The sequence below is a fragment of the Lissotriton vulgaris genome, chromosome 11 (assembly GCF_964263255.1).
Source record: "Lissotriton vulgaris chromosome 11, aLisVul1.2, whole genome shotgun sequence".
Taxonomy (NCBI): Eukaryota; Metazoa; Chordata; class Amphibia; order Caudata; family Salamandridae; genus Lissotriton; species Lissotriton vulgaris.
The window spans coordinates 836618386-836643987 of NC_141699.1; the positions used below are offsets into that span (position 1 = coordinate 836618386).

The 25602-nt window shown below is 46.7% G+C and overlaps 1 protein-coding gene across 3 annotated transcripts in view; it reads left to right on the forward strand.

Moving 5' to 3' along the window:
• Nucleotides 1–25602, forward strand: part of PAK2 (p21 (RAC1) activated kinase 2) — a 1025622-nt gene that overhangs the window by 794768 nt on the left and 205252 nt on the right. For all 3 annotated transcript variants that reach the window (XM_086943970.1, XM_086943969.1, XM_086943968.1), the window contains exons 10-11: nt 4871–4983; nt 5262–5379. In XM_086943970.1, the coding sequence (XP_086800096.1) occupies nt 4871–4983; nt 5262–5379 (231 nt within the window). The remainder of the gene's footprint in view (nt 1–4870; nt 4984–5261; nt 5380–25602) is intronic.

Genomic DNA, 25602 nt, shown 5'->3' on the forward strand with positions numbered 1-25602 from the left:
TTCCTGGTTGCTATCACCTCTGCTAGAAGAGTGAGTGAGCTCCAGGCTCTGTCTTCCAAACCTCCTTTCCTTTCGGTTCATCCGGACAAGGTGGTTTTAGAGACCTGTCCTCCTTTCCTGCCAAAGGTTGTCACGCCCTTCCACATCAGGCACACCATCACTTTGCCCATCTTCTTTCCGCCTCCGCATCCTTCAAGGGAAGAGGTGAGTCTCCACCGTCTGGACCCAAAACATGTGCTCTCATTCTATCTGCAGCATACACAGCAGTTCCGGGTGGATGATCAGCTTTTTGTTGGCTACGTGGACGCTAAGAAAGGTCTGGCTGTGCACAAACTGACCATCTCCCGGTGGGTCGTTCTGTGCATCAAAGCATGTTACTCCTTGGCCAAGAAGGAGTCTCCTGTGGGGCTGCGTGCCCATTCGACCAGGGCAACTGCAACCACTACTGCCTTGGGACGTGGCGTTCCCTTGCAGGACATTTTTTAGGCAGCTACGTGGGCCTCGCTGCACACGTTTTCCAAGCACTACTGCCTTGACAGTCCGGTCCGGAGAGACGGCTTCTTTGGCCGTTCAGTGCTCTGTGACTTTCTGGTGTAATCTGGTTCGCAGCCCACCACCGGGGTTGGTATTGCTGGGGTATCTATTCCAAGGTAAGGAATCTTATCACTAACGTATCTCTTTCAGATGCACAAGTTACTACTTGTGTAACGATATCTGTAAGAGTCATTAGTTAGTGATAGATTCCCTACCGCCCCACCCATCCTCCCCGTTCTGCGAACTAATTACTAGGTGTAGGAAGGTGGCTACCTGACTATGGTTACCCCAGATTTTTTGTTGCTGTGTGTTTAGCTGGTTTTCGACTTAGTTGGCCTGGTTCCCTGCTAATCAGGGCCCCAGGCTATCTGCTCTCTCTGTAAAATGGATTCCATGTACCCTAGGTGCATAACTAGATTGGCCTGGGTCACCTTATCAGCCCCTGTACAGAGCACTATAGGTGCCCAGGGCATAGGTGCATCCAAGGCCTACCAGGGGCTGCAGCATATCTTTTGCCACCCCTGGCTGGCTATCTAAAATTGACACAACTGGCTGATCCCTCAGCTGGGGCAAGGTGGTCTAATCACCCCTTGCTTATATATAGTATACCTATATCTAAACCTAACTGGACACATATAAACCAATCAGCCACTCCTATGGCAGGCCTTAACAAATCCTGGAGGCAGAGTGCTTGGTTTTATGTGAGATGGTGCTCTAGCATGAGCTGAGCCTGTCTGCAGCTGTCGGGACCAATTCCCTAAGCTGTTCCGGGATAATGCCATACCATATACTATTAAGTGCATTATAATCCTCGCGGTTATATGTTAACTTTGGTTTGGCTTTATCAAAACATGTCGTGTAAGGTGTCATACGAATTGGAATACTACCCCCTCGCCAGTCCTGGCGACGGGGGTAGCATTCCACCCCTCTAGAGGGAGACAACATGTTTGCTAAAACGCGGTTGATTTTAAAAGAGCCTCAGATCCACAAAATAGATGCTCCTGCCACAGACACGAGTCTGACCTCCTGCTGCTGACCGAAACTCAGCAGAGGAGGCCTGGACAAAGGCTTTCCTGTCGCAGGGAGGTGTCACACCACCCCAGACAGGAGATAGAGGATTATAGCAGGGAGGTTTGAAAGAAACCAGACGCTGCCTGGGGAGCAAAAGGCTGCCCCTTGCATAATCCGGCCAAACCGGTTCTGGGGCACACCAGCCCCTGTCCCAGCGCGGCCTGGATCAAAGGGAAAGGGGTGTATCCACCCCCTTCCTGGGTCCCACCCATAGGAGGGGACCTAGCAGGTAATCCAGCCCCCTAGATTGGTATAAGAATGGGAGCAGTGCCAACGCACTCATATGATCCTGATGAAACATTTGAAACGAAACTCTGGACCCTTCGACATCCTACTCAACGTAGAAGACTGAAGAATCTCCCTTGTGGTCAAGGAGTGACCACCCTGTGCAAACAGGCACCATCCAGCACCTCGACGTCTGCTTTGTTGCAGTTCCCGCCGGAACTCGAGCGACAGAGATCGACGAGATCAAGCTTGCCTGCCTTCTTACAGCCCGATCCACAGTCCCTGCAGAGCTGAGACCCGTGGAGGCGACCGGAAGCGTGGGGCACGCCATCTTGAAAAGACCACGAGACGCTGACTGTGCAGCCCACGAGTGACCCTCGAAGCTGTACCCCGTGGTTTGAGAAGCCCCAACCCTGAGCCACTCTTGCACCGAAGCTCACCCCTCTACACTCGACGAGTGCTGCGTGGGGCCCTTCTGCTTTCTTTGGCTCGACGCGTTGGCCCGGTCACTTGCCAGCTGGCTTGTGGCCCTTGTGCCGGCGAAAACCTAAATACGACTTGCGATTCTGGTTGCTCCAGACTTGCACCAGCTCCTCTGAAAAGGAGCACCCGCTCTGACCCTCCTGGTCCGAGTGAGAAGCAGTCTTCCAGTCCTGCGTGGATTGCTCTTGCCAAGTGTTTGCTCTGATCTTGAAGCCGACAGCGCCGACTGTGAGAGCCTGCGTGGGGCAGCTCGTGACCTGCTCCTGGACATCGCCGATGCCCCAGAGCCCACGTGGCAGCGGAGAGAAGCTACTCGACAACCGCCTGATTGCGCCCGATATTGCCTGGTTCCGTCCTGGTTCCACCCTGGTCACTGCTGAGTGACCCAGACTCTGTCCCCTCTGCTTTCAGGTACTTTTCTACTCTGATCCACCCTTGGATCACACCGGACACTTCTCCTTCACATCCCCTGCAGCATCTTCAGCTTCAAGCACCAAGAACCTGCGTGACGAAACCCGACGCCACTTCGACCCTATGCACCCGCTTCCTGTGGGTGAGGTAACACAGCAACGCCGGTGTTCCCACACTGGTACACACCTCTAGGGCCTGTGTCTAAAGTTTTGTCCTTCTAGGTTCAGCGGAAGTATCCTTAAACTCTATTTGTGTAACTTTTACGCACCATTGACTTATCATTGGTGCATCCGTGTGCTTTAAGCGCTGCACCCGAATCCTGCAGGCTTTTTCCGACTTCAGCATTGCTAGTCCCGACTGCTCCCATCGATTCCCTAGGCCCTAGGCCTAACCACTGTTCGATTGGTATCTCTTATACCACTTTCTTAATATATGGTTTGAGTGGCCACCCGCCCTCATCCATAATTGTGCAACTTTCATATGTTATACTGTGCTTTTGATTTAACGCTTGTGCCCCTTTGCTCATAAAGAGTACTGGGGATTATTTTAGAAATAAACACATATATTTTTATAATATATACTTGTGTGGTGTCCTTTCATTTGATATTGCAGGATTGTGATTGGTAAAACAGCTCGCTTAACACGACCTCTTGAGTTTAGCCTTTGAGGCTGCTTAGTCTATGCTACCATTAAGATAGCTTGTCTATAAGGTTGACTTACAACCAGACAACATAAGGGATTGTTTGGACTGATACAAGGTGGTTCCAGAATTGGAAACATCATATATCAGGCCAACTTCTCACACTAGGGTTAAGGCCATTCCCTTTTAGGGCCCTAGTTATATGCACCAATTGTCAGGATCTTGCAATACTCTGCGTTTCGGCACAGAAAATTTGTGTACAGAACTGACGTCGGCGCGCATGGGTGGCGCCTAAGTACTCTCCATGATGTCATCTCGGTGCCTTCGACGCCAGTGACGGACCCGGAGCCGCAGGACGCCACCTACTGGCGCTCAGGGGTACTGCTAAGCAAAACTTTCCGGATCCAGTCTGACGCCTGGGGATATTCTACGGTAAGGAATCTATCACTAACTAATGTCTCTTACAGATATATCGTTACACAAGTAGTAACTTGTGCTTCAGGGTTGTAGCCCTCTTCCTGAAAAGGGGAACACTATTAGAGATAGATATGACCTGGGCATCCATCTATCATTTTTAGTTTGGCTGGGTCTAAAACAGAAGTGTAATTACTTATGTGAAATAAGCTGCAAATCAAGGTTTTGATTTTTTGTGAAAATTTCCTTGCACTTGTATGTATTCCATAGGCATTTAGAGGGGTCACAAATGGATCACTTCTCTTTGACTCAGTGCAGTTGCAAAGAAGAGCACTCAGTCTCCATTTGGAAGCATTTTAATACAAGCTATTATCAAGAATAGTCCTAGATCGTGAATGAGTATTTCTGTTTCAACATAAATATAAAAACATGATTTAACTAGAACACGTCAGCTTAGATGTTTTACAGCCCCAGTCCTGTCCATGTTCATAAACCAAACTTTTAATTTCTGTAGCTGCAATTCTGAGAGTCAAAAAGCTAACCTAACATCAGGCAAACTGTATATTGGTGGAGTGCATGATGTTATGTTATGTTATAAACCGTTTTGTAGCGCGCTCTGTTACTGGTGAGTATCCTGGCGCGGGGAAAGGGTCAGAACGGCAGATAACAAGACAGCGAAGAATCCTTCGATGCTTAGTCCCCTGCCTCTTTACTTAGTGTAGCTATCGAGGAAAGGAAAGGAGTTTTGCCGTCAGACCCCTCACGTTTTACATACTGTTATAAGTAACTATCTGTATCAGTAGCCAGGGCTAAAAAATGTCAAGTCAGAAGCTACAAGGGCGTCTTGGGAAGAGACCACAGGTGGATGCTAAATTTAAGTGTACAATACAAGATAGTGAGGCGAACAGTACTGTTCACTTTCTCTTCACAAGAGGATACAGAACCGCAAATTGCCCAAATCTAACAATAACTAAAACTGCTGAGACCAAAGCCAGTGCAAGACTTGTATTGAACGCTGAATTAAAGACTCCTGAATAGATTGTTATGGTTGACATTAAAAGAGTGACAAGGTGCATTTCCTCCTTTTCTCAGGTGGCCATCAAACAAATTAACCTTCAAAAGCAGCCCAAGAAGGAGCTGATCATCAATGAAATCCTGGTAATGAAGGAACTGAAGAACCCAAATATAGTGAATTTCCTTGACAGGTACGAAGACACACCATGAATGATTAGCTTATTTAAACAGGAGAGTGGATGAGTGGGTTTGAGATCATTTTTTTCTCAGTGTATCATTTGAGAAGGTTCCTTGTGGGCAGGTGTAGAGGCATAATGATGAACATCCTGCTCTCGATTTGCAATGCTCAACGGACATTGCTAATTGAGATGCACGTGATGGAGAATCATTATTAAAGGTGAATCATCTTTTTTTATCAGTTCAAACGCATGGCTAAAGTAAAGTTTTAATGCACAATTTTTGCTTGCAGTTTCCTGGTAGGAGATGAACTGTTTGTGGTGATGGAGTACCTTGCCGGAGGGTCTCTTACTGATGTTGTTACAGAAACGTGCATGGATGAGGCTCAGATTGCTGCAGTGTGCAGAGAGGTGTGTATTCAGTTCTCATATTGTATGGTGCAGGTTTGCACAACCCATTTTTTAAGTGAACACTTTTACTTATTTTGTGAAAGTACTCCTTGATAGTGCATGTATAAAGCAACTTCTTTCACTTCTTTCACTTCTTTCACTCCTTTCACTCCTTTCACTCAGTGCTTTGCAGGTAATTTCCAGCTTACTAACTTTGTGACCAACCTCAAAGATCTTACAGAACAGGTCACATTTTTTTCCAATCCTCACGTCTGATGTATTCAAGGAATGCATTGTTAACATGACCCTATCCATTTCAGTCTTTTATTGGCTACTCATTAAAGACTGCTTGCAACATGAGATTATCATGAACATGTGAGAAACCACTAATGAGTATTTCAAAAAGTAGTTACTAGTTCGAAACAAATGACTAATCTTCCTATTTACCTGTGAATTGAATGAGCGATGATCATTAGACTAAAACACAATTTCATTCTCTCCTTCCTGAAGGACAAATGTAGGAAAGTTGGCTAGATTGGTCTCACCATTGTCCCAGAAGAATACTAAACTATAACGTTAACGTTGCAAGATGCTGCTCCATTCATGAATCCCAGTATAGGGAAAGTTCATAACAACCTCTAGTCATTCATGTATATCTTCCACATTTTTTCTGAAGAAATTCTATTTTTCTACTTTACCTCAATGGGGCATATGGTGTAACCTTTAATTGGAATCTATATCCTGACTGACTTGTATGTTGTAATGGTCGATTTTTCTGTTTGGATCAAGGCTTTAAGAAAATATATACACAGATATGTTAACCTGTAGTTGGAGAGGCAAAGATGGAATTCTTTTTTTCCAGCTGCTTGTTGAACCTAGGACGTCCTTTTTCTAGTTAAATATGTATTTTGTGTTGCAGCATCTCAGTAAAGGAAAGATGCTAACAGCCTTTTTTAGACTGGCATTGGTTCTAGGCTCCCTCATAGGTTCTGTAACATTTTGTTGACTGAAATGAATTAAAGAAGTAAAGGGACCATTGCTTTGAATGGGAGGCCGGGTTAATCTGGGACATCAGTCATTGGTGAACCTCCCTCTGATTTCCCTCTTGGCACATATTACTCTATTTCCTCAGCTGTAACACATCGGTGGAGACACCAGCTTCTCTAAATCTTCCCTGCAATGGACCCATGCTTTGAGTGGAAAACTTGGCATCAGACCTTCACTTTGAAATAACCTATCTTAAGAGGGGCCCAGTACCAACACAAACATAATTGTAGGGGCACTGTGTGCTATGTGGGTTTTGAGAGGATCAGAACACCAACATTGCTTCAGCAGTGAGTGTATTGCAACCACAAGGTGGCCCTTTAATAGGATGAAGTGGATGGATAAGATACCTGCTTCAACCAGATACCCTCGGCCCAAGTTATGCCTAACAGCTAAGCCTCCCAGTGTCAGAAAATCATCTCATTAGTGAGAGATCCTCTACCACTTGTGAGGCCTGTTTTACTTACTTGACAAGAGGCAACCTCCAGAGGTGGTTCGGGTCAGCAAGCTTATTTAGTTGTTGTAGCTAACAGAAAAGCAACAAATGTACACATACAAACAATTAAATCCAATTACACAAATAAAATCTTAATTAATTAGTACATTAAAATCGGTTATAAACAGTTAAAAATAAACAATACTTTTTCTCATGTGAATTGATTTAAAAATGAATGTCGCAACTGAAAAACAAATCTCGGGATTTCTTAGTGCAAACAATAGGCTCATGGCTGCATTAGTTGTTTAGGTCTCGCCTGTCGATTCGCATGCGCATCGAGCAAGCGAGACTATGGGGGCTTATCCACTCTTTATCCAACTTGCAAGGAATCGTGGCGATTCCTTGCAGTGCCCGTGACTTTTAAGCTCAATGCGCATGCGCATTGAGCTTAAAAGCGCGTGCACATCAGTTCCCTCAGCCGCACTCCAGGCCCTCGCTCCGCCCCCTCCCCTGCCCGCCGTGTCGCATTTCTCCTCCCCCTCCCCTTATCTGCCTTCCCTCCGTCTGTTCCCTCTCCCCGCTCCGCCCCCTCTCCTGCCCGCCGTGTCGCATTTCTCCTCCCCCCTCCCCTTCTCTCTCTTCCCTCCGTCTTGTTTCTCTATGAGAAGTGACAATGTTATATTGTGTCCAAACATAGGCCAAAGACGGGCACTTCTGACAGTCGCGTACAGACGGTGACGCGGTCCAACAATCGCACACTCTCATACCCTGCGACAGTACTCCGCGCTGCTCCCCTTCCCCTTCCCCTCTCATCTCCTCCCTCCCACCTATCAAAAATCAGCAGACGCCGGCTCGAGGCAAGCAGTCCACGCTTGGATTACGATTAATTTAGTTCTGCTGGAAATCCAAATAAACTCCAGTCTCTCAAAGATGGGCAGCACCCGCCTACTCTAAGTGGGCGGATTTGACTAAGACGTGACCGGACTCCACAGCCAATCAGCACATCGAAATTCTGTATGCTCCATATCCATCTCTGGGTGCCTCCAAAGCTCCAATCGCAGATCACCTTGCAGATTAGCAGCACCGTCCGGTCCTAGACGACTCCCTCAATATGTTCAGCCGTTCTATTGGTTGTTAGGCGACCCGGAAGTGCTGAATTCATGGACAAATGCAGGTGTGTAATAGCAAACGCTGTGCGTACTTAATTTGTCGTGTAGCTTGGAGAACGTTAGTGTTTCCTGCCATTTCAGTGAAGAGTTTGCAGAGTGACCGTTTGGGATAATTTCACTGGAAATTGAATATAAACATAGGATGTGTGTTTCACCATTAGTGTAAATCGAATGTCAATGCTACCAGTCATGCTTATGAATTGAATACGTTTTTACCAGGAAAGCCCGACCATTGCACTTGATTAATAATGAAAATTCAGCAAAATGTATGTGAAATGCTAAACTGCCATTTAGCATGATATTTTAGCGAGAAAACAAGAGGATGCATCTTGTGCTAAAAAAGGGTTAAAAAACAAAAGTGCCGCAAACTGCAGCTACTTGCATTCTGTCCTCTGCTAAAATGTTGTAAACCTGGTCTCATTACGTGTGCCGGAAATTTCTTGCAACAAGCATTAATGCAAAATTCGTGAGATTATGTGGTAAAAAGGAAACTTTGCCTGAGCCTAGTTTTAACAGAGCACTTATTGTGCTAAGTTATGGAGTTCATCAGTAGTGATGCATGTGAAGGCCATAAGAAGATAACTGTTATTGTATAAAGATAAGTTCAGGCCGACATACTTGTACTAGATCAAGTGATAGGTGTCACATTCGCGAAAGTTATAACTATTGGCATTGTAAATGACAAAGCTATCAATTTAGCTATTTTAAAAACCAACACATAAATAAAATATTTGTCATTTACAAGACCAATAGCTCCAACTTTTCTAATGCGAGACCTATTGCATTTCCAATGCTTGTTTTACATTTTGTTTCTTGAACAATGGTTTTAGATAAACAAGTCTATAGTTCAGATATAAATCACACAAAAGTAGAAAGTGCATAATGCTCTGTTTAGTACTCATAACATTGGCATAAAGTGACAGGCCATGTTTTCATTTCTGGGAACGCAACTAAATGGTGAACAATACCCAATCTCATCCTTGTTAGTGCAAAACGATGCGAGGGTCTTGTAACTAATGACAAATAGCTTTGGAAGCCATCAGTATTTACAATCTATTGTATGTGGTATGTTTCTCAACCATTCTCATCCTACACTCCTTTTTATCAGCCAAAAATGTGTTCTTTATCTTCTTTTCAGATAGGCCTATCACATCGGTTGGGCTTTCCCGGATCTTGAGCATAAATAAATCTGTTAACATCTGCGATATATTTTAACCAGAGGTTTGACCAATTGCAGGCAATCCTGGACAATACTTTTGGGGAATTTTGTCTCCTCTTTAGACCAAATTTATCTCCAGAGCATTAGAGGTCTCAAAGCCATCAGATCCGACAGGTATCCTAGCCCAACTCCACGGTGTATTAACTCAGAAGATGCAGATGTAGGCAGGCATAAGAGTTTTTTTAAGAAGGAATTTTCCTCTAATTGCAATTCCTGGCTGGTATTGTGGCCCCACACCCTGGCGCATCTAGCTTTATAGATGTTGATCATGTCCTTGATACGTCGTTCTCCCAGTTTGGATGCAAACTGAAAAGACCCCATGCACGCTCTTTGACATCTTTGCAAGGACATTAAACAATTCAGAAGACCACAATTACCTTTACCAGAAAAAGTTAACCCCAGATAACAGAAATTGTCAATGGTTTCCACTCTTGCACCATCTATAAAACAAGCATTTGGAATGCAATTGGTCTCGCATTTACGCAAGTTTGACGAATTGGCATTGTAAATGACAATGGCTTTTATTTGTTTCAAAAACTAAAACAAAAATAAAAGGCAATGCAATTTACAATACAAATAGCTCAAACTCTCACAAATGGGAGACCTATTGCATTGCAAAGGCGTGTTTTATAGAGGTTCGGCTGAAAAGGGTGGGAGCTATCTTTTTATGTTTTGCAAAGCTGGGATACTTAGCACCTGTTATAAGAAAGCAGTTTAATTAACAGGCATGCAACTGGCTTTAACAATGGCATTTTATCTATGTTCTTACTTCCTTTTCTGTAATTCTGTGCTAAGGAGAGAAGAAAAAAGCAGGAAAAAAAAGAGTACGTCAGACAAAACTCTTTCCCAATGGCTGGCCACCATTTAGCATAAACGGTGACGCCGGCCAATGGGAAGAGGGGCGGGGCTTAAAGCCAGATACATGAAAGCCCTCAAAAACATAAAATCTCGCCAGCGAGACTGCGAATGTGTGCAGCCCACGCATGCGAGACCTAAAAAAGGTTTTGATTTCCTGGATTTTTTACCACATACCATAGTATGTTTTGGCCTTATTAATTACCAACTTCCTTCCAGTAATAAAATCTGCGAACCTATCTATTAATCGCTGTAGGCCAACCAGAGTTCTAGATGAAAGCACCGCATCATCTGCATAAAGCAGAGCCTGTACGGCCTGGCCTGCGGCTTGGAGTGCATTCCCCTGCACCAACTTAAGAACTGCGTCAACTTCCTTTATAAATAGGGTAAAAAGCAATGGCGCTAAGATGCAGCCTTGGCAGATGCCACGATTGACCTTAAAATTTGGTGTACATTCACCCTGTTGGCCATACCGGGCTCTAGTTGTTAATTTCTCATATAACCTTGCAAGAAAATAAATAATAGACTCCGGGGCACCGATATCAAATAAAACTGGCCAGAGAATGGCATGATCCACCAGGTCAAAAGCACTACTAAGATCAGCAAAGCATAAAAATAGGCTCCCTTGTTTAGCACATGTATATTTGCCCACTAAAAGCTCTAGATTAATACATTGCTCAATCATACCTAACCCTTTTCTAAAACCATATTGAGCCTGTGATAAAATCCCATTCTCTGTTACCCACTCCTCCAATCTTACTAATAAAACTCTGCTCATCATCTTTACCGAGGAGTCCAAAAGGGAAATTAAGCGATCATTTTTAGCTTCTGATTTATTCTCCTTTTTGTTAATGGGGATAATAACTGATTGGCCCCAAGTAAGAGGGGCACCCTCGATAACTGCAGCGTTAAAAACTCTATTGAGTATCGGACCCCATAGATCTGGCACAGTTTTATAAACCTCTATAGTCAAGTCAAGTCAAGTCAGAGAATTTATATAGCGCACTACATACCCAGAGGGTCTCAAGGCGCTAAGGAGGGGGGGGAGGATTACTTGTCAAATATCCACGTTTTAAGTTGTTTTCTGAAAGCTAGGTGGTTCTGGGTAAGGCGAAGGTGAGTGGGGAGTGAGTTCCATGTTTTAGCAGCCAGGTAAGAGAAGGATCTGCCTCCCATGGTGGTCTTGTTGATGCGAGGTACAGTGGCGAGGGCTTGGCTGGAGGAACGTAGTTGGCGGGAGGGGGTGTAGGAGGACAGTCTTGAGTTGAGGCATTCTGGTCCAATGTCGTAGAGTGATTTGTGTGCGTGGGTTAGCAGTCGGAAAGTGATTCTCTTATTGACGGGTAGCCAGTGGAGGTCTTTCAGGTGACCAGAGATGTGTTCGTTGCGTGGGATGTCTAATATGATTCTGGCTGAGGCGTTTTGGATTCGTTGGAGTTTCTTTTGGAGTTTAGCGGTAGTGCCTGCGTAGAGGGTGTTTCCGTAGTCCAGTCGGCTCGTGACTAGAGCATGGGTGACTGTTTTCCTGGTTTCGGTGGGGATCCATCGAAATGTTTTTTTGAGCATGCGAAGAATGTTGAAGCAAGATGAGGATACGGCGCTGACTTGTCTGTTCATTGAAAGTGAAGAATCCAGGATAACGCCTAGGTTCCGTGCGTGGTCTGTCGGGATGGGTGCTTTTCCAAGGGCTTCCGGCCACCAAGAGTCGTCCCATGCAGAGGGGGATGGACCTAGGATGAGGACTTCTGTTTTATCTGAGTTCAGTTTCAGACGGCTGTGTTTCATCCATTCGGCAACTTCTTTCATTCCTTCGTGTAGGTTAGTTTTGGCGGTGCTGGGGTCCTTGGTGAGAGAAAGGATCAGTTGAGTGTCATCCGCGTAAGAGATGATGTTGAGGTTGTGTTGGCGGGCGATGGTCGCGAGGGGGCTCATGTATACGTTGAAGAGGGTGGGGCTGAGAGAGGATCCTTGTGGTACGCCACAGATGACTTCGGTGGCCTCGGACTTGAATGGTGGAAGGCGGACTCTCTGGGTTCTTCCGGTGAGGAACGAAGTGATCCATTCAAGTGCTTTTTCATGTATTCCGATGTTGGTGAGGCGTTGTAAAAGGGTGCTGTGGCAGACTGTGTCGAATGCTGCAGAGAGGTCGAGGAGGATGAGGGCGACTGTGTCTCCATTGTCCAGTAGAGTTCGAATGACGTCTGTTGCTGCGATGAGGGCGGTCTCAGTGCTGTGTTTTGCTCGGAAGCCAGATTGTGAGGAGTCGAGGGATTTGTTGGCTTCGAGAAAAGCGGCGAGCTGGATGTTGACAGCTTTCTCGATTACTTTGGCCGGGAATGGAAGGAGCGAGATGGGGCGGTAATTTTTGAGTTCGGTGGGGTCCGCTGTGGGTTTTTTCAGAAGGGCGGTGAGTTCAGCGTGTTTCCAGTTTTCCGGAAAGGTGGCGGAGTTGAAGGAGCAGTTGATGACGTCTCGGAGGTGCGGTGCTATGACGGAGTCTGCTTTGTTGAAGATGTGGTGAGGGCATGGGTCTGTGGGGGATCCTGAGTGGATGGAGTTCATTAGGCGGATGGTGTCCTCAGTGGAGATTGGGTTCCAGTCGTTAAGGGTGTTCGCGGGGGGAGAGTGTTCAGCATGTGGTTGGGTGGGTTGGGATCCGGGTTGGTTGTCGAAGCTGTTGTGGATGTCTGCAATCTTGTTGTGGAAGAATGAGGCTAGGGAGTCGCAGAGGGCTTGAGAGGGGGTGATGTCGTTGGAGTTGGCCGAGGGATTGGAAAACTCCTTGACGATGTTGAAAAGTTCCTTGCTGTTGTGGGCGTTGTTGTCAAGTCGATCCTTGAATGCTGTTTTCTTGGCCTTTCGGATTAGTTGGTGGTGAGTGCGGGTGGCGTTTTTGAAGGCGTCCTTGGTGCTGGTGGATGGGTCTTTTTTCCACGCTTTTTCAAGGGTGCGGCAGAGTTTCTTGGACTTCTTAAGATCATCGTTGAACCATGAGGCCTTCTTGTTGCCAGGTTTGCTTTGACGTTTTTTCAGTGGTGCTAAGGTGTCGGCGGTGTTGGATAACCATAGGGTGAAGTTGGCGGCGGCTAGGTTTGGGTCCGAGGAGTGGGCTGGGGTGTTTAGAAGGAGCGATGAGGAGATCTGGTCGGTGGTGATTTTGTTCCAGTTTCTTTGCAGAGTCGGTTGGAGGTGGTTGGTGGGTTTGGGCTTGTTGTAGGTGAAGTGAACGCAGCTGTGGTCAGTCCAGAGGAGATCCGTAGTGTGGCTGACGGAGACATGATTGCTGGAGGTGAAGATGGGGTCGAGTGTGTGACCTGCGATGTGGGTGGGGGAAGTGACAAGTTGTTTAAGTCCGAGGTTGTCCAGGAGGGTGGAGGTGTTGCGGTCGTTGATCTTTTCAAGGTGAAAGTTGAGGTCTCCCAGGAGGATGTATTCTTTGGAGGTGAGCGCGTGTGGAGTGATGAAGTCCGTGATGTCTTCACTGAATTTTGCGCGGGGTCCTGGTGGTCTGTAGAGGAGGGTGCCTCTGAGTGTGGTTTTGGGGTCGATGTGGATCTGGAAGTGAAGGTGTTCGGAGTTGGCGAGGTTGGCGTCAGAGCTGGTTGAGATGCGGATTGATTTCTTATGGACGATAGCGATTCCTCCTCCTGTGTGGCTGGTACGGTCTTTGCGAGTGATCTTATAGTCTTCAGGGATGGCAATGGTGATGTCTGGGGCGGAGGAAGCGTTCATCCATGTTTCCGTTAGGAAGGCGACGTCCGGGGAGGTGGTGTCTAGTAGATTCCATAGGTCAATGGCGTGCCTGTGGACTGAACGGGTGTTGAGAAGGATGCATTGTAGGTGGTTGGGGTCGGGAGTCAGTGGTGTGGTCGTAGCGGAGATGTTGTCGGTACCGCTGAATTTGCAGGAGTAGCAGGAGAAAGGTCCGTGGGTTTGTCCAGGGGCGGCTTGGACGCAGTTGGGGGCGCGACCGGGGTTAAGGGCTAGGAGGGAGGCGGCATCGTAGGCAAAGCGGGAGGGCTGGGCATTACGAGGACCAGGGGGTCTGGCGCTGGGTGCGGTCCAGGCGCGGACGGGCGTAGACGGGCTTACCTTTGGCGCACCTTCGGCGTGGCCGAAGCGCCAGGGCTTTTCCTCCTTTGCTACCCCTATTTCCACCTCACCAAGTGTGATATTTAGGGGAATAGTAGGCCATGTTCAGTCTATTGGACTAGAATTTTTAAAAACCTAGAGATCATAATCATGTGGGTTAATAATGCTAGAGAAGAATAGCACCCATTCCTCACAGCTAACATGGGACAGTAGTTCCGGTAAAGATTCATTTTTGAGAAATGGCGAGTTAACAGTTTCCCAAAAAAACTTATTATTAGATGTACCTGCAGCCAAAGATAGTTTATCCCATGCCTCCTCTTGGAGCTCCCTCTTCCCCAGCTTAAGGGCTAATTTATTATCTGATCTTACATTTTGAACTAATACCTTATTCCTAGGTCTACTACAAAGTGCTTGTTTTAGCTAGTTCAGAGACTGTGTGCATGAATAGTTAAACCAACCCCTACTTTGTGTAGGTTTTTCTCTGGATGGTGCAGTCATTATATTGTCGATAGTATCATTAATTTTACAGAAATTGATTAATATTGTTGTAGGTTTAACCTCCACTTTAAGGCAATCAGAAATCTCCGTACCACATTCTATTACAATGTTATTTAAAACTTTAGCTGGATTAATACCCTTCCACTTTATTCTTGTACCGTTTGGTCTAAACTAAGTAGTATTACCAAGTAATATTGCAACCTTTTGTTGCATTACAATTTTGTTGCCCCAAATAAACATGGGCATAATAACACAATTATGATCACTGAGTATCAATTGGGCGATCCTCAGGGTAGAGCATGGGTGTACAATACTTGTGGGTACTAAAACATGATCAATCGTATTATTAGCATTTCTTCCAATAAAGGTTGGTATGTCCCTACCATTTCTATCTTGTCACATTGCATTAAATCAAGATCATATTTAGCCAATACTGTATTTAGGGTATCTCCATAAATATTGTGTGGGAACTGTATACAATCATCCCCTTCATCGCTCTTAAACCCACAAACTTTAGTCATAGACAGTGGGCATATTGGTATATTAAAATCCCCGACCCATACAATTGCGAAGTTAGTATTCACTGCTTTAACCAAGTTATCTATCCCCTTCTCTAATTAAAGTACTACATTATGGCGAGTTGAATCAAAAATATTATTGTAAAAATTAACCAGAAAAACTTCCCACCCGTCTTTATAAAGCATCCAGAATATCTGCCAGTGGTTTCCTATTTTAATCTCCCTTCTGACTACCAAAGGCAATTTATTTGAAAAAAGAATTAGCAACCGACCTTTGCCTCTGCCTGCAGAGGAGGATGCAGTCAGACCCTTGGAGGTAAACCCTTCAAAATGTACATGATCTATACTCCAAGTTTCTTGCAGGCAGATTATATCATGTTCATTGATAAAATCCGTTTACACAAAGTGGAATCCACTCAAAGTGGTGGTGGTCCCTAAAGTGATGGGGAACACACAGTGTTGTTTAAATGCCCCTCACACACCAACAGGCCACTTGGTGTCATGCTTCAACATCGGGGCCTACGCACCCCTCTACGGGATGCGGCGTGCTACGACTCACAACTACGTAGGAGCACTAAGCAGTGAACTATGTGAGGGAGTGTGTTTCTAAAGGAAAGTGTGAGTGAAGTGAGGTGAAAAAGTGAGTTACTTAAAAAATACCTGGCACGTAGGAAAAAAATAATTTATTAAGTCCTCGGCTGGTATTATTAAAAAGGTGCAGAGTGGGGTTGTAGGTATACGTATTAGGGTATTACAACCACTTCACATAGTTCACTGCTTAGTGCTCCTACGTAGTCGTGAGTCGTAGCACGCTGCATCCCGTAGAGGGGTGCGAAGGCCCCAATGATGAAGCATGACACCAAGGGGCCTGTTGGTGTGTGAGGGGCATTTAAACAACACTGTGTGTTCCCCATCACTTTAGGGACCACCACCACTTACTGAGTGGATTCCACTTTGTTTAATCGCATTGCCAAGGGAGACTGAATCCACTGACTCTCTCTCTCCCCCCTCTGGTTATATCTTACTTCAATAATAAAATCTGCCCAGCCCAGTGAATCCTTTTTATTTGCCAGTCCGGCTATATTCCAAGTAACGGTAGTATAGCTGTTAACTGGCAGATTCCCTATATTATCATCTAGGTGTTCACATATGCTCACATCCTCCTCCCTAATAAATGGGTGTTTTACGGGTGTATTTGTGGCATTGGGTTGGGAATTAGGCATGGCTTGACAACGTTAAGTACTCTGTCTCCTGTCAGCTCTTCTCCTGTCGACCCATCACCATCGTGTCTAACCTCCATATTGGGTAGAAGGGCAGTGCTTTGTCAATCATTTTCTTGGAGTGTACTGAGTTTGAAATCTGTTAGACACTAATAATGCATAAAATGGCTGTGCTAGCACTGCCGGTTTAGCACTAAATTTCCCCTGATCTCCTCCCCATTATGTGTAGGCCTTAGATGTCTATATAAAAAAACCTAAAGGTAATAAAAATACATTGGAATCATGATGTAATGGTACAACCACTCTTTCCAAAGTGTTCCTAGCCCATTTGGGGCTCCTAAAATTGATGATAATACAATCACCTTGCAGTGACTTTTCTAAGGGGCCAATCCAGCTTACTCTTCTAGTTAAAAGTATCTGGTCACCGCTACCCACTGGGTAGCCACAATTCTTGTTTAACCAGTGTACCACTTTATTTTTTAAAGTATAATCCAATTCCTTTTTTACCCGGCTCAAGCTGAGGTACATTCACCAAAACTGCCACATATGGGCAGCATTCAGGGGGTAAATATATTGACATACCAGTGCTTCCCTTGGAGACCCCCATCTCATCTTGTTTATTTGGATTCATGATCAACTGGGCCCTTTCAATCCTATCCCCCCTCTGACAGGACGTGGTTGATTTGTCAGGGTCGTACTCTTGTAAGAGCGAGTTGGGGCCATATTAGCACCTATTTTGTTCTATAGGTGTTTTCTACCTTGTGCCCCCCCCCCCCCCAGTCCCTATTATTACCTCATGTACTAGTCACCATGCTAGCTGCGGTTGTCCCCTGTGAAAGTTGATCAACAGAACCCCCCGGTATCCCATTTGTCTTCTCCCTGGGATTTTCATTAATATGTTTTAATATACCTCTGAGCTTGACAGCTTCTCCATTGAGTTTGTCTAGTTTATCATGGAGTGGCGTTAATGATGCTTCTAGCTTTTGGGTTAAGAGGGCTACAATCTGGTTAATTTGTAAATCAGGCAGAAGCCCTTGATCAGGGGGATCTTTGTGTACATTGACAATTGAGTTCTGCAATGGGCCTTTCTTACTTTTATTAATAGTCCCTGTTTTCACCTGACTTTTCTTTCAACCCCTTTTCCTTTTCGTGGTAGGTCGACCACTAGGCGAATGCAGTCGTGGCGCATCAGGTGCCTTGTTGCTCATTACAGGGAACATCCTCTGCTTCTTGCTGGTGAATCCCACTACCCACCCCAGCCATGTCTTCCATCACCATGCCCGCACCTAATGAGATGCGTTCTGCCCTATCTATTTCAACATTAATTGCGCTAACCGCCTGCACTAGATTGGAATCAATGGTGGCACATGGGGGTCAGCTGCAGGTTTTTGTAGTTTGCGCTTCAACATCCTGACTATTACTGCTGTACCACTAAGAGCTGTGTCCTCAGAGTACAAAGTGCAAAGTGCAAAAATGCAGAATACATAAGATGCAAAAGTGCAAAAATGTCAAATGCCGATGGATACCAAAATGGGAGGGATCCAAGTAGGTTGAATATTGGGTTTTAGGGAGGGGATAAAAAAATACAGTGTAATAAAAAGGGTGAGGTATAGTATAATAATGACCCGCAAGACTTAGGCTAAAAATAAGATTAAATCAGAATTAATAACTTGTTAATTGTTAATCACCAAAAATTAATCACAACAACATTCAGTACATAAAATAGAATGTACAGTGTACTACACAAACCCTAATCAGACTGGCTTTACCTTAGACCAGTCTTCTCCTGTAAGCTACTATCCTTAGCTGCCAAGGTTTCAGATAGCTTGTGTGACATTTTTATAATGTTAGTGTAATTATGAGTGACATTCAGCGGCTATGAGTGACACTTTCTTGCGAGCAAAATCAAGCAATGAAGACGAGGGAAACATAAATATCTGGAAATGTACCCATTTGTGCAAGGAGAAACTCTAAACATCTTAAAACTGCTGCAAAGCACCAGAAATGGAAGTGCACTAGAATGTGTGAGAAGCCCCAGCTTGGAGCCTGCGCCAGCCTCACTGACAATGAACTCAACATTGTGCAGACTGCAGACAGTGACTGCAATGCTGAGCTTAGCTCAGGCGCTGTAAGTTTACTTATAGGGCAGTCTTCTGGCTCAGGAAGTTAGATAACATATCTCTGACACTCACTCCCCCACTATTACCTGCTGTCTCTTGTGCAGTAACCACAGACTGCATCAAAGGCAGCTTGTTCTATTCTGCGACAGCACCGCCCCTCAGATAGCAGTGCTGCGGAGAAATACCCAGTGCAATAAAACCAAGGTTCGAGGCATGTGGGCTGTTGAATTCATATCTGTGCATGGATCGCCGCCTAGTGTTGGGTCCGGATGATTGCACATTGTTGTCCTGGAAGAGTCTTCGAAGTATCACGAGATAGGTGGCTCCTCCCCTGGACTACAGTGCGCATGGGCATCCTCTCCATCCTCAGATTGTTTTTTCCTCCATTGGGTTCGGTTGTTACTATCTTAGCTCAAGTTAGGAAAACTTTCTACAAAGCCAAAAGGCTTTCGATAGCGTCGGTATCGTTTCGTTCGGTATTGGTGCCTTTGCTTCTAGAGGACATCAAGGACTCAACAGGTTTTTTCTTTCCACACTCTACCCAATCTTAGATCTGAAATGGAACAAAGTCCATTCAAGAGGTGTCTCCTTTGCAATGCAAAATACCCGCACATCGATGTCCACTCGGTGTGCAACAAGTGCCTGTCCCCAGACCATAACGAAGCCAACTGTATGGCCTGTGCCCGATTCAGGTCGAAGAAAACCCTCAAGATTCGACGCGCAGCTCGAGTGGAGTCTAAGAAGTCAGCGCCTGTTCCCGTGAACATCTTCGGGACCGAAGACTAGGAGGTCGTTGATCTGGAGGATCAGGAACACTGCTCCGATCTGGCTTCGGGCCATGACTCAGAGTATGACGCCGAAGACGAGGAGGTACAAGACGAAGACGAGAATGTCGTCGATGAGGTAGGAGATGACGTGGAGGCCCTTGGGGTCGTAGAAGATAGCTCGGGCGAAGAGCTAGGCCAACCCGGCTACACGGGGGCCGAAGATAACGCACTCAATATGGCTCAGGTCGAGGGATCACCACTAGGCCTTACCCAAGATCCACAATCTCGTTCTACAGCCACGCATAAAGGCCCGGCTTCGAACATTTCTAAAGAGCCTGCCGTTTCGAAACCGCCATCGGTCGATACAAAGAAATCTAAACCGACAGCATCTTTGCAGAAACCGAAAGGGCTTGTGCCTCTCGTCTGCTCCAAGGCCTCAAACCCCTCGGAGCCGAAGAAAAAGAAAATGGCAGTCCATGCCGGAAAACTCAAGAAGGTCGTCGAGCCAATGGTTGGGGCGCCGAAGACCAAGGTCAAGGCCGTCGACCCATCGACGCCGAAGGGTGTCGATTCGCACAAAAGGCTCGAACCGAAAGACGGGATTGATCCTCGGTCGAAGCCTACGGACAAGTCGAAGACTGGCTCCAAGGACCCTGTCGAGTCGACGCGACCCAGTCCGTTCATAGCCAAAGAAGTGTCTGAGTCGCTCCAACGCGTCAAGGATAAGGCTACATCGGTCGGACCGAAGAAGGCCCCAACGCCGAAGCTGGTCGGACAAGTTCAGACCGCGTCGGCACCTATCAAATTTGGGTTACCGCCGTTACCGTTACCGTGCGTCCGAAGATGATCGAGCCCAAACAATCTACCGGCGCCACTAAACATGTGTCGACGGAAATGGAGGCTGTGGAAGAGCCTGAAGACCAAGAGCCGAGACAATTCATCGACTCTGAAACTGGGAGACTGTCCATATACAAAAGAAAGTTAATGCCAGAGACTCCCATGGAATCGTATAGGATTCCCTTGAAGAAAAATAGACTTTCTACAACTTCTCCAGCTCTTGTGGAACCCCTCCATCACTATGGACAGGAACCTCAAAAGTTTTCCCCAACATACTCAGATGTGGAGACAGGGAATAATGACAATGAGAATGACCTCTATCATGTGGACACTGATCCTAATGATCAAGACCAACAATGGACGGACCCTGCTGACTCGAGGGATCCGCAGACTGGCCTGGACACTCATGTGTACAGTGTGAAAACGTCTCCTACTGAAGACACAACTGCGTTTAATTCCCTTATTGAGAGGGCAGCCAGTAATCATGACGTCGAGCTACATGCTGACCCTGTGGACGAAGACTTTCTGGTCGACACTTTTTCAACTTCAGAAAGGGCAGTCAAAACCCTACCCATGCTCAAAGGGGTCCTCAAGCATGCTGCTGACATTTTTAAAGATACCACTAGGGCCAGGGTGTTAAACCCAAGGATTGAGAAGAAATATAGGCCGGCCCCTGTGTCCCCTCCTTATATAAGGGGACAGTTGCCATTGGATTCATTGGTTGTTTCTAATGCACGTAAGAGAGCAAACTCCCAGACTACAGGTGATGCTCCTCCTCCTGACAAAGAGTCAAAGGTTATGGAAACTTCAGGAAAAAGAGTAGCTGCGCAGGCGGCTAACATCTGGCGCATTGCCAACACTCAGGCACTCTTGGCCAGATATGACCGGGCACATTATGATACCCTTGAGACACTATTGCAACACCTACCTGATCAGTACAAGGAGGGGGCAGAGCTACTCATCCAGGAGGGGAAACTCATAACCAATGCTTCTATCAAGTGCGCTCTAGACGCAGCGGACACTGCAGCCAGGGCCATCAACACTAGTGTTATGCTAAGACGACACGCCTGGTTGAGGATTTCAGGATTCAACCCTGACATTCAAACTTCTATCCTCAATCAGCCAGTTAACCCAGACTTCTTATTCGGACCTGAGGTTGACACCACCCTTGAGAAACTTAAAAAGGACACAGAGACTGCAAAGTCTATGGGAGCTCTGCAGTCACAGCAGTTTCGGGGTGGCTCCTTTCGTCGCTCCAGTACTAGAGGCCCCTCAAGAGGCCAGTCAACGCAACAGACCCAATACAATAAGGGAGGTACACAATCCACCTACAATAAGAACAACCGGGGTGGATATCGGGGAAACAACATCAAGGGCAGAGGCAGAGGAAACAACAGTTCCAGATCCTCTGCCAATACCAAACAGTGACGCCCTGTCACTGCCCCCTGACCATATAACACCTGTCGGGGGGGAGACTACAACAGTTCCTGCCGGTCTGGAAGTCCATCACCACAGACAGGTGGGTGAGAGACATTGTACAGTACGGGTATTGTCTGGAATTAACGTCCACTCCACCCAACATCCCACCAAGACAACGTCCTATGTCCGCAGAGCACTTACGCTTATTGCAGCAGGAGGTCGTCAGCATGCTGCAAAAAGGGGCCATTGAGCTCGTGCCTGTAGAAGACCAAGGGTCAGGGGTGTACTCTCTACTTTCTAATACCCAAAAAGGACGGGTCTCTCAGACCTATACTGGACCTCAGGCCTCTAAACAGTTGCATTCTGTCAGAGCATTTTCATATGCTCACCCTGCAACAGGTTCTGCCGTTACTCAGTCAGGGAGACTTCCTCGCAACGCTGGATCTAAAAGATGCGTATTTCCATATACCCATATACCCATCACACAGACAGTATCTCAGGTTCACTATTCAACATCAACATTATGAGTTCAAAGTCCTCCCTTTCGGAGTAACAACAGCACCCAGAGTGTTCACAAAGTGCCTGGCAACAGTAGCAGCACACCTCAGGAGACAGCACATACATGTCTACCCTTATCTGGACGACTGGCTTATTCAAGCAAAGGCGGCCCAGCAGTGTGCCAGCCACATGTCCCACACCATTCTGAGAATAAACAGCATGCAATTGCTGATACAGAAATTCAGACCTCAATGCTCGCTTCCAGCGAAGGTGTTCATGCAGTTGATAGGCATGATGGCCTCCTGCATTTTCATAGTCCCGCACGCGAGACTACATATGCGTCCGCTTCAGGAGTGCTTAGCACGTCAGTGGAATCAGGCTGAAGGACAGTTAAAAGACCTAGTGTTGGTGAGCGGTCGGGCATTCATCTCTCTGCATTGGTGGAACCCACGAAACCTTTGCAAGGGCCGACCGTTCCAAGAGCCTGTTCCACAAATTGTACTGACGGCGGACGCGTCTCTCCAGGGATGGGGAGCTCCTGTACTCCACTACACTGTGCAGGGACTATGGACGGCACAGCAAAAGAAGATTCACATCAACCTTCTGGAACTGATGGCAATCTTCATGGCAATGAAAGCTTTCAAGGTACACTTGTGCAACAAGGTCGGGTTGATCCGGACGGACAACCTGACTGCCATGTACTACATACAGAAGCAGGGAGGAACGCACTCTCCACAGTTGTCTCATCTGGCTCAGAGCATGTGGAAGTGGGCCATTCAGAGGAACATCTTCCTCATGGCGGAACACCTCCCGGGCAAAGACAACCAAATGGCGGATCTGCTCAGCAGACACAGCCACCTGATGCACGAGTGGGAGATACATCCATCAGTACTCCAACCGTACTTCCAAAGGTGGGGTCATCCAGAGATCGACCTGTTCGCCACAAGGGAGAACGCAAAATGCCAAAGCTTCGCAAGCAGGTTCCCACACCCACAGTCGCAGGGCAATGCGATATGGATGAACTGGTCAGGCAAATTTGCGTTCGCTTTTCCCCCAGCACCTTTGATACCGCTGGTGGCACGCAAACTACGGCAACACTCGATGACCCTCATCCTGTTTGCTCCAATGTGGGCACGCCAACCATGGTACACCACGTTTCTAGAACTAGTACCGCATCAAAGGCTATGCCTCACACCCAGGCTTTTGACACCGAGCCATGGAGACATTCAGCATCCAGATCCGCACCAGCTCAACCTGGCGATCTGGCTCCTGAAGTCCTAGAATTTGGCTACCTCAACTTGCCGCCAGAATGTATGAATATCATCAAGGAGGCAAGACGGCCCACAACCAGGGCATGCTATGCGGCTAAATGGAAAAGGTTTGTCATATATTGTACCAACAATGACATTAACCCACTGGATGCATCTATTCAAAACATTATCTGTTATTTGTTGCATTTATACAGATGTAATCTAGCATACAGTTCCATTCGTATACATTTATCCGCCATAGCAGCCTATCTTCAGAACAGGCAGCACCTCTCATTATTCAGAGTGCCTGCCATTAAAGCTTTTCTGGAAGGACTTAAAAGAGTAATCCCTCCCAGACACCCACCGTCACCAGTCTGGAACCTGAATGTGGTCCTCACCAGATTGATGGGACCACCTTTTGAACCTCTACACTCTTGTGAGATTCAATTTCTGACCTGGAAAGTTGCTTTCCTAGTGGCCATTACCTCAGTGAGGAGAGTTAGTGAACTCCAGGCATTAACCATTCAAGAGACATTCATCCAGGTCCACGCAAATAGGGTGGTATTACGCACCAACCCATTTGAAAAACATTTGAAAAACAACAACCTAGGCAACTAATATTTAAAACACAATAACAATAGAAATGAACAATTAGCTACAGCTGGCTACAAAACATGGTATTTTATTAAGTAATTAAAAAAATTGACAGATCAGTGACATAACACAATAATCAGGTTAAAATTTCACAGAACACATTATTGTAAAAAACATTATACAAAAGTTAATGAAAACACAAGTTAAAAATTATCTCTAGTAGATAGGTGGCACAATGAGTCTCTACGCGCGTTTCGGCGGCCAGCGCCATCTTCCTGGAGCAGCCACGCAAATTCTATAAAATGAAAGTACATATAGAATACATAATTATACATTTTGAAAATAACATATTTATACAGATTAAAATTCTAACATCAAAGATTTTAACTTTTGCAGCCAGTTAGTACTTATTGTAGTTATATTTCTTATTCTTCATCTTTATCATTGTCATTTCCTTGCGGTATTTTGCCTAAGTCCATGGAGATGGGGTCTTGAAAGCAGAGTAAGTGGACCTGACAGCAATGGGTATATTTACAACAGGCACAACATTATCTCTAGGTTTACTGTTTCTCCAATTTTCGGAAAAACTCAATAATAATGAGTCACTTTATAGCAGCTTGTATATGTAATTGCCTTCAATTCCAATAATGAATTACTAGTAACAATGGACGTAGAGTCCTTATATAGCAATATCCCGTTGACTGATGCAATGAGAACCACTAGTTGGTTTATTGATCTGCACAATATTCCATACCCCAAAAACTTCTTACCTGCCTGCCTTGAAATTGTACTATCTGAAAGAGACACGTTAGTGATAGATTCCTTACCTTAGAATATCCCCAGGCGTCAGACTGGATCCGGAAACTTTTGCGTAGCAATACCCCTGCGCGCCGGAAGGCGTCGTCTGCGGCTCCGCGTCCGTCGTCGGCGTCGTGAGCGCCGGGATGACGTTGTCGGAGTACTTAGACGGCGCCCATGCGCGCTGACGTCAGTTCTTCTTTTTTCCGCGCCAGCTAGCGCAGATCCGGAAGAAGCTCTACCCCCAGTCACTTTTTGACTGAAAATATTTTGATCCTTTTTGATCTTCTCTAAGTCGACTGTCTCGACTATTGGTGCCAGGGATGCCCGGGTTCAAGCCTTGTTCGAAGTGCGGCCGACCCATGTCGGTCACGGACCCCCATCGCCGGTGCCTGAAGTGCTTAGGCCTCGACCACGACGATCGAACCTGCGCCGACTGCCGGGCCCTGACGTCTAAGGCTAGGCGGGAGAGGTCCCGCAAGCGTCTCGAGCTGAGGCACTCGGCCCCGCGCCACTCCAGGTCCCGGTCCCGGTCCCACGGGAGGTCGAGGGACAGGTCGCGAGGTCGGAGTCATCGACGTTCCGGAAGTGGACACCGATCGTCTGGTTCCAAGTCCTCAGGTAAGAGGCATGAGAGGTCGGAGCGACACCATCGGTCCTCCGACCCGCCCCGACGCTCGCTCGATGCGGCCGGGGACTCGGACGACTCGCCCACACGGCTCCGCGGGAGTCGCAAGCGTCGCCGCCTGCCCCACACCTTCGGGTCCCTGGGCACGGCGCGTCGCAGGAGGAGGTCGAGAGGTACCTCATGGCCATGAGGGCCCTCCCTCCTCAGTCGGTTCCCGTGGCGCCTTCGGGCCGATCGGCTCCGTCTGGAGGTCCTTCCGGGTCGGGCGCTTCGGCCCCGACG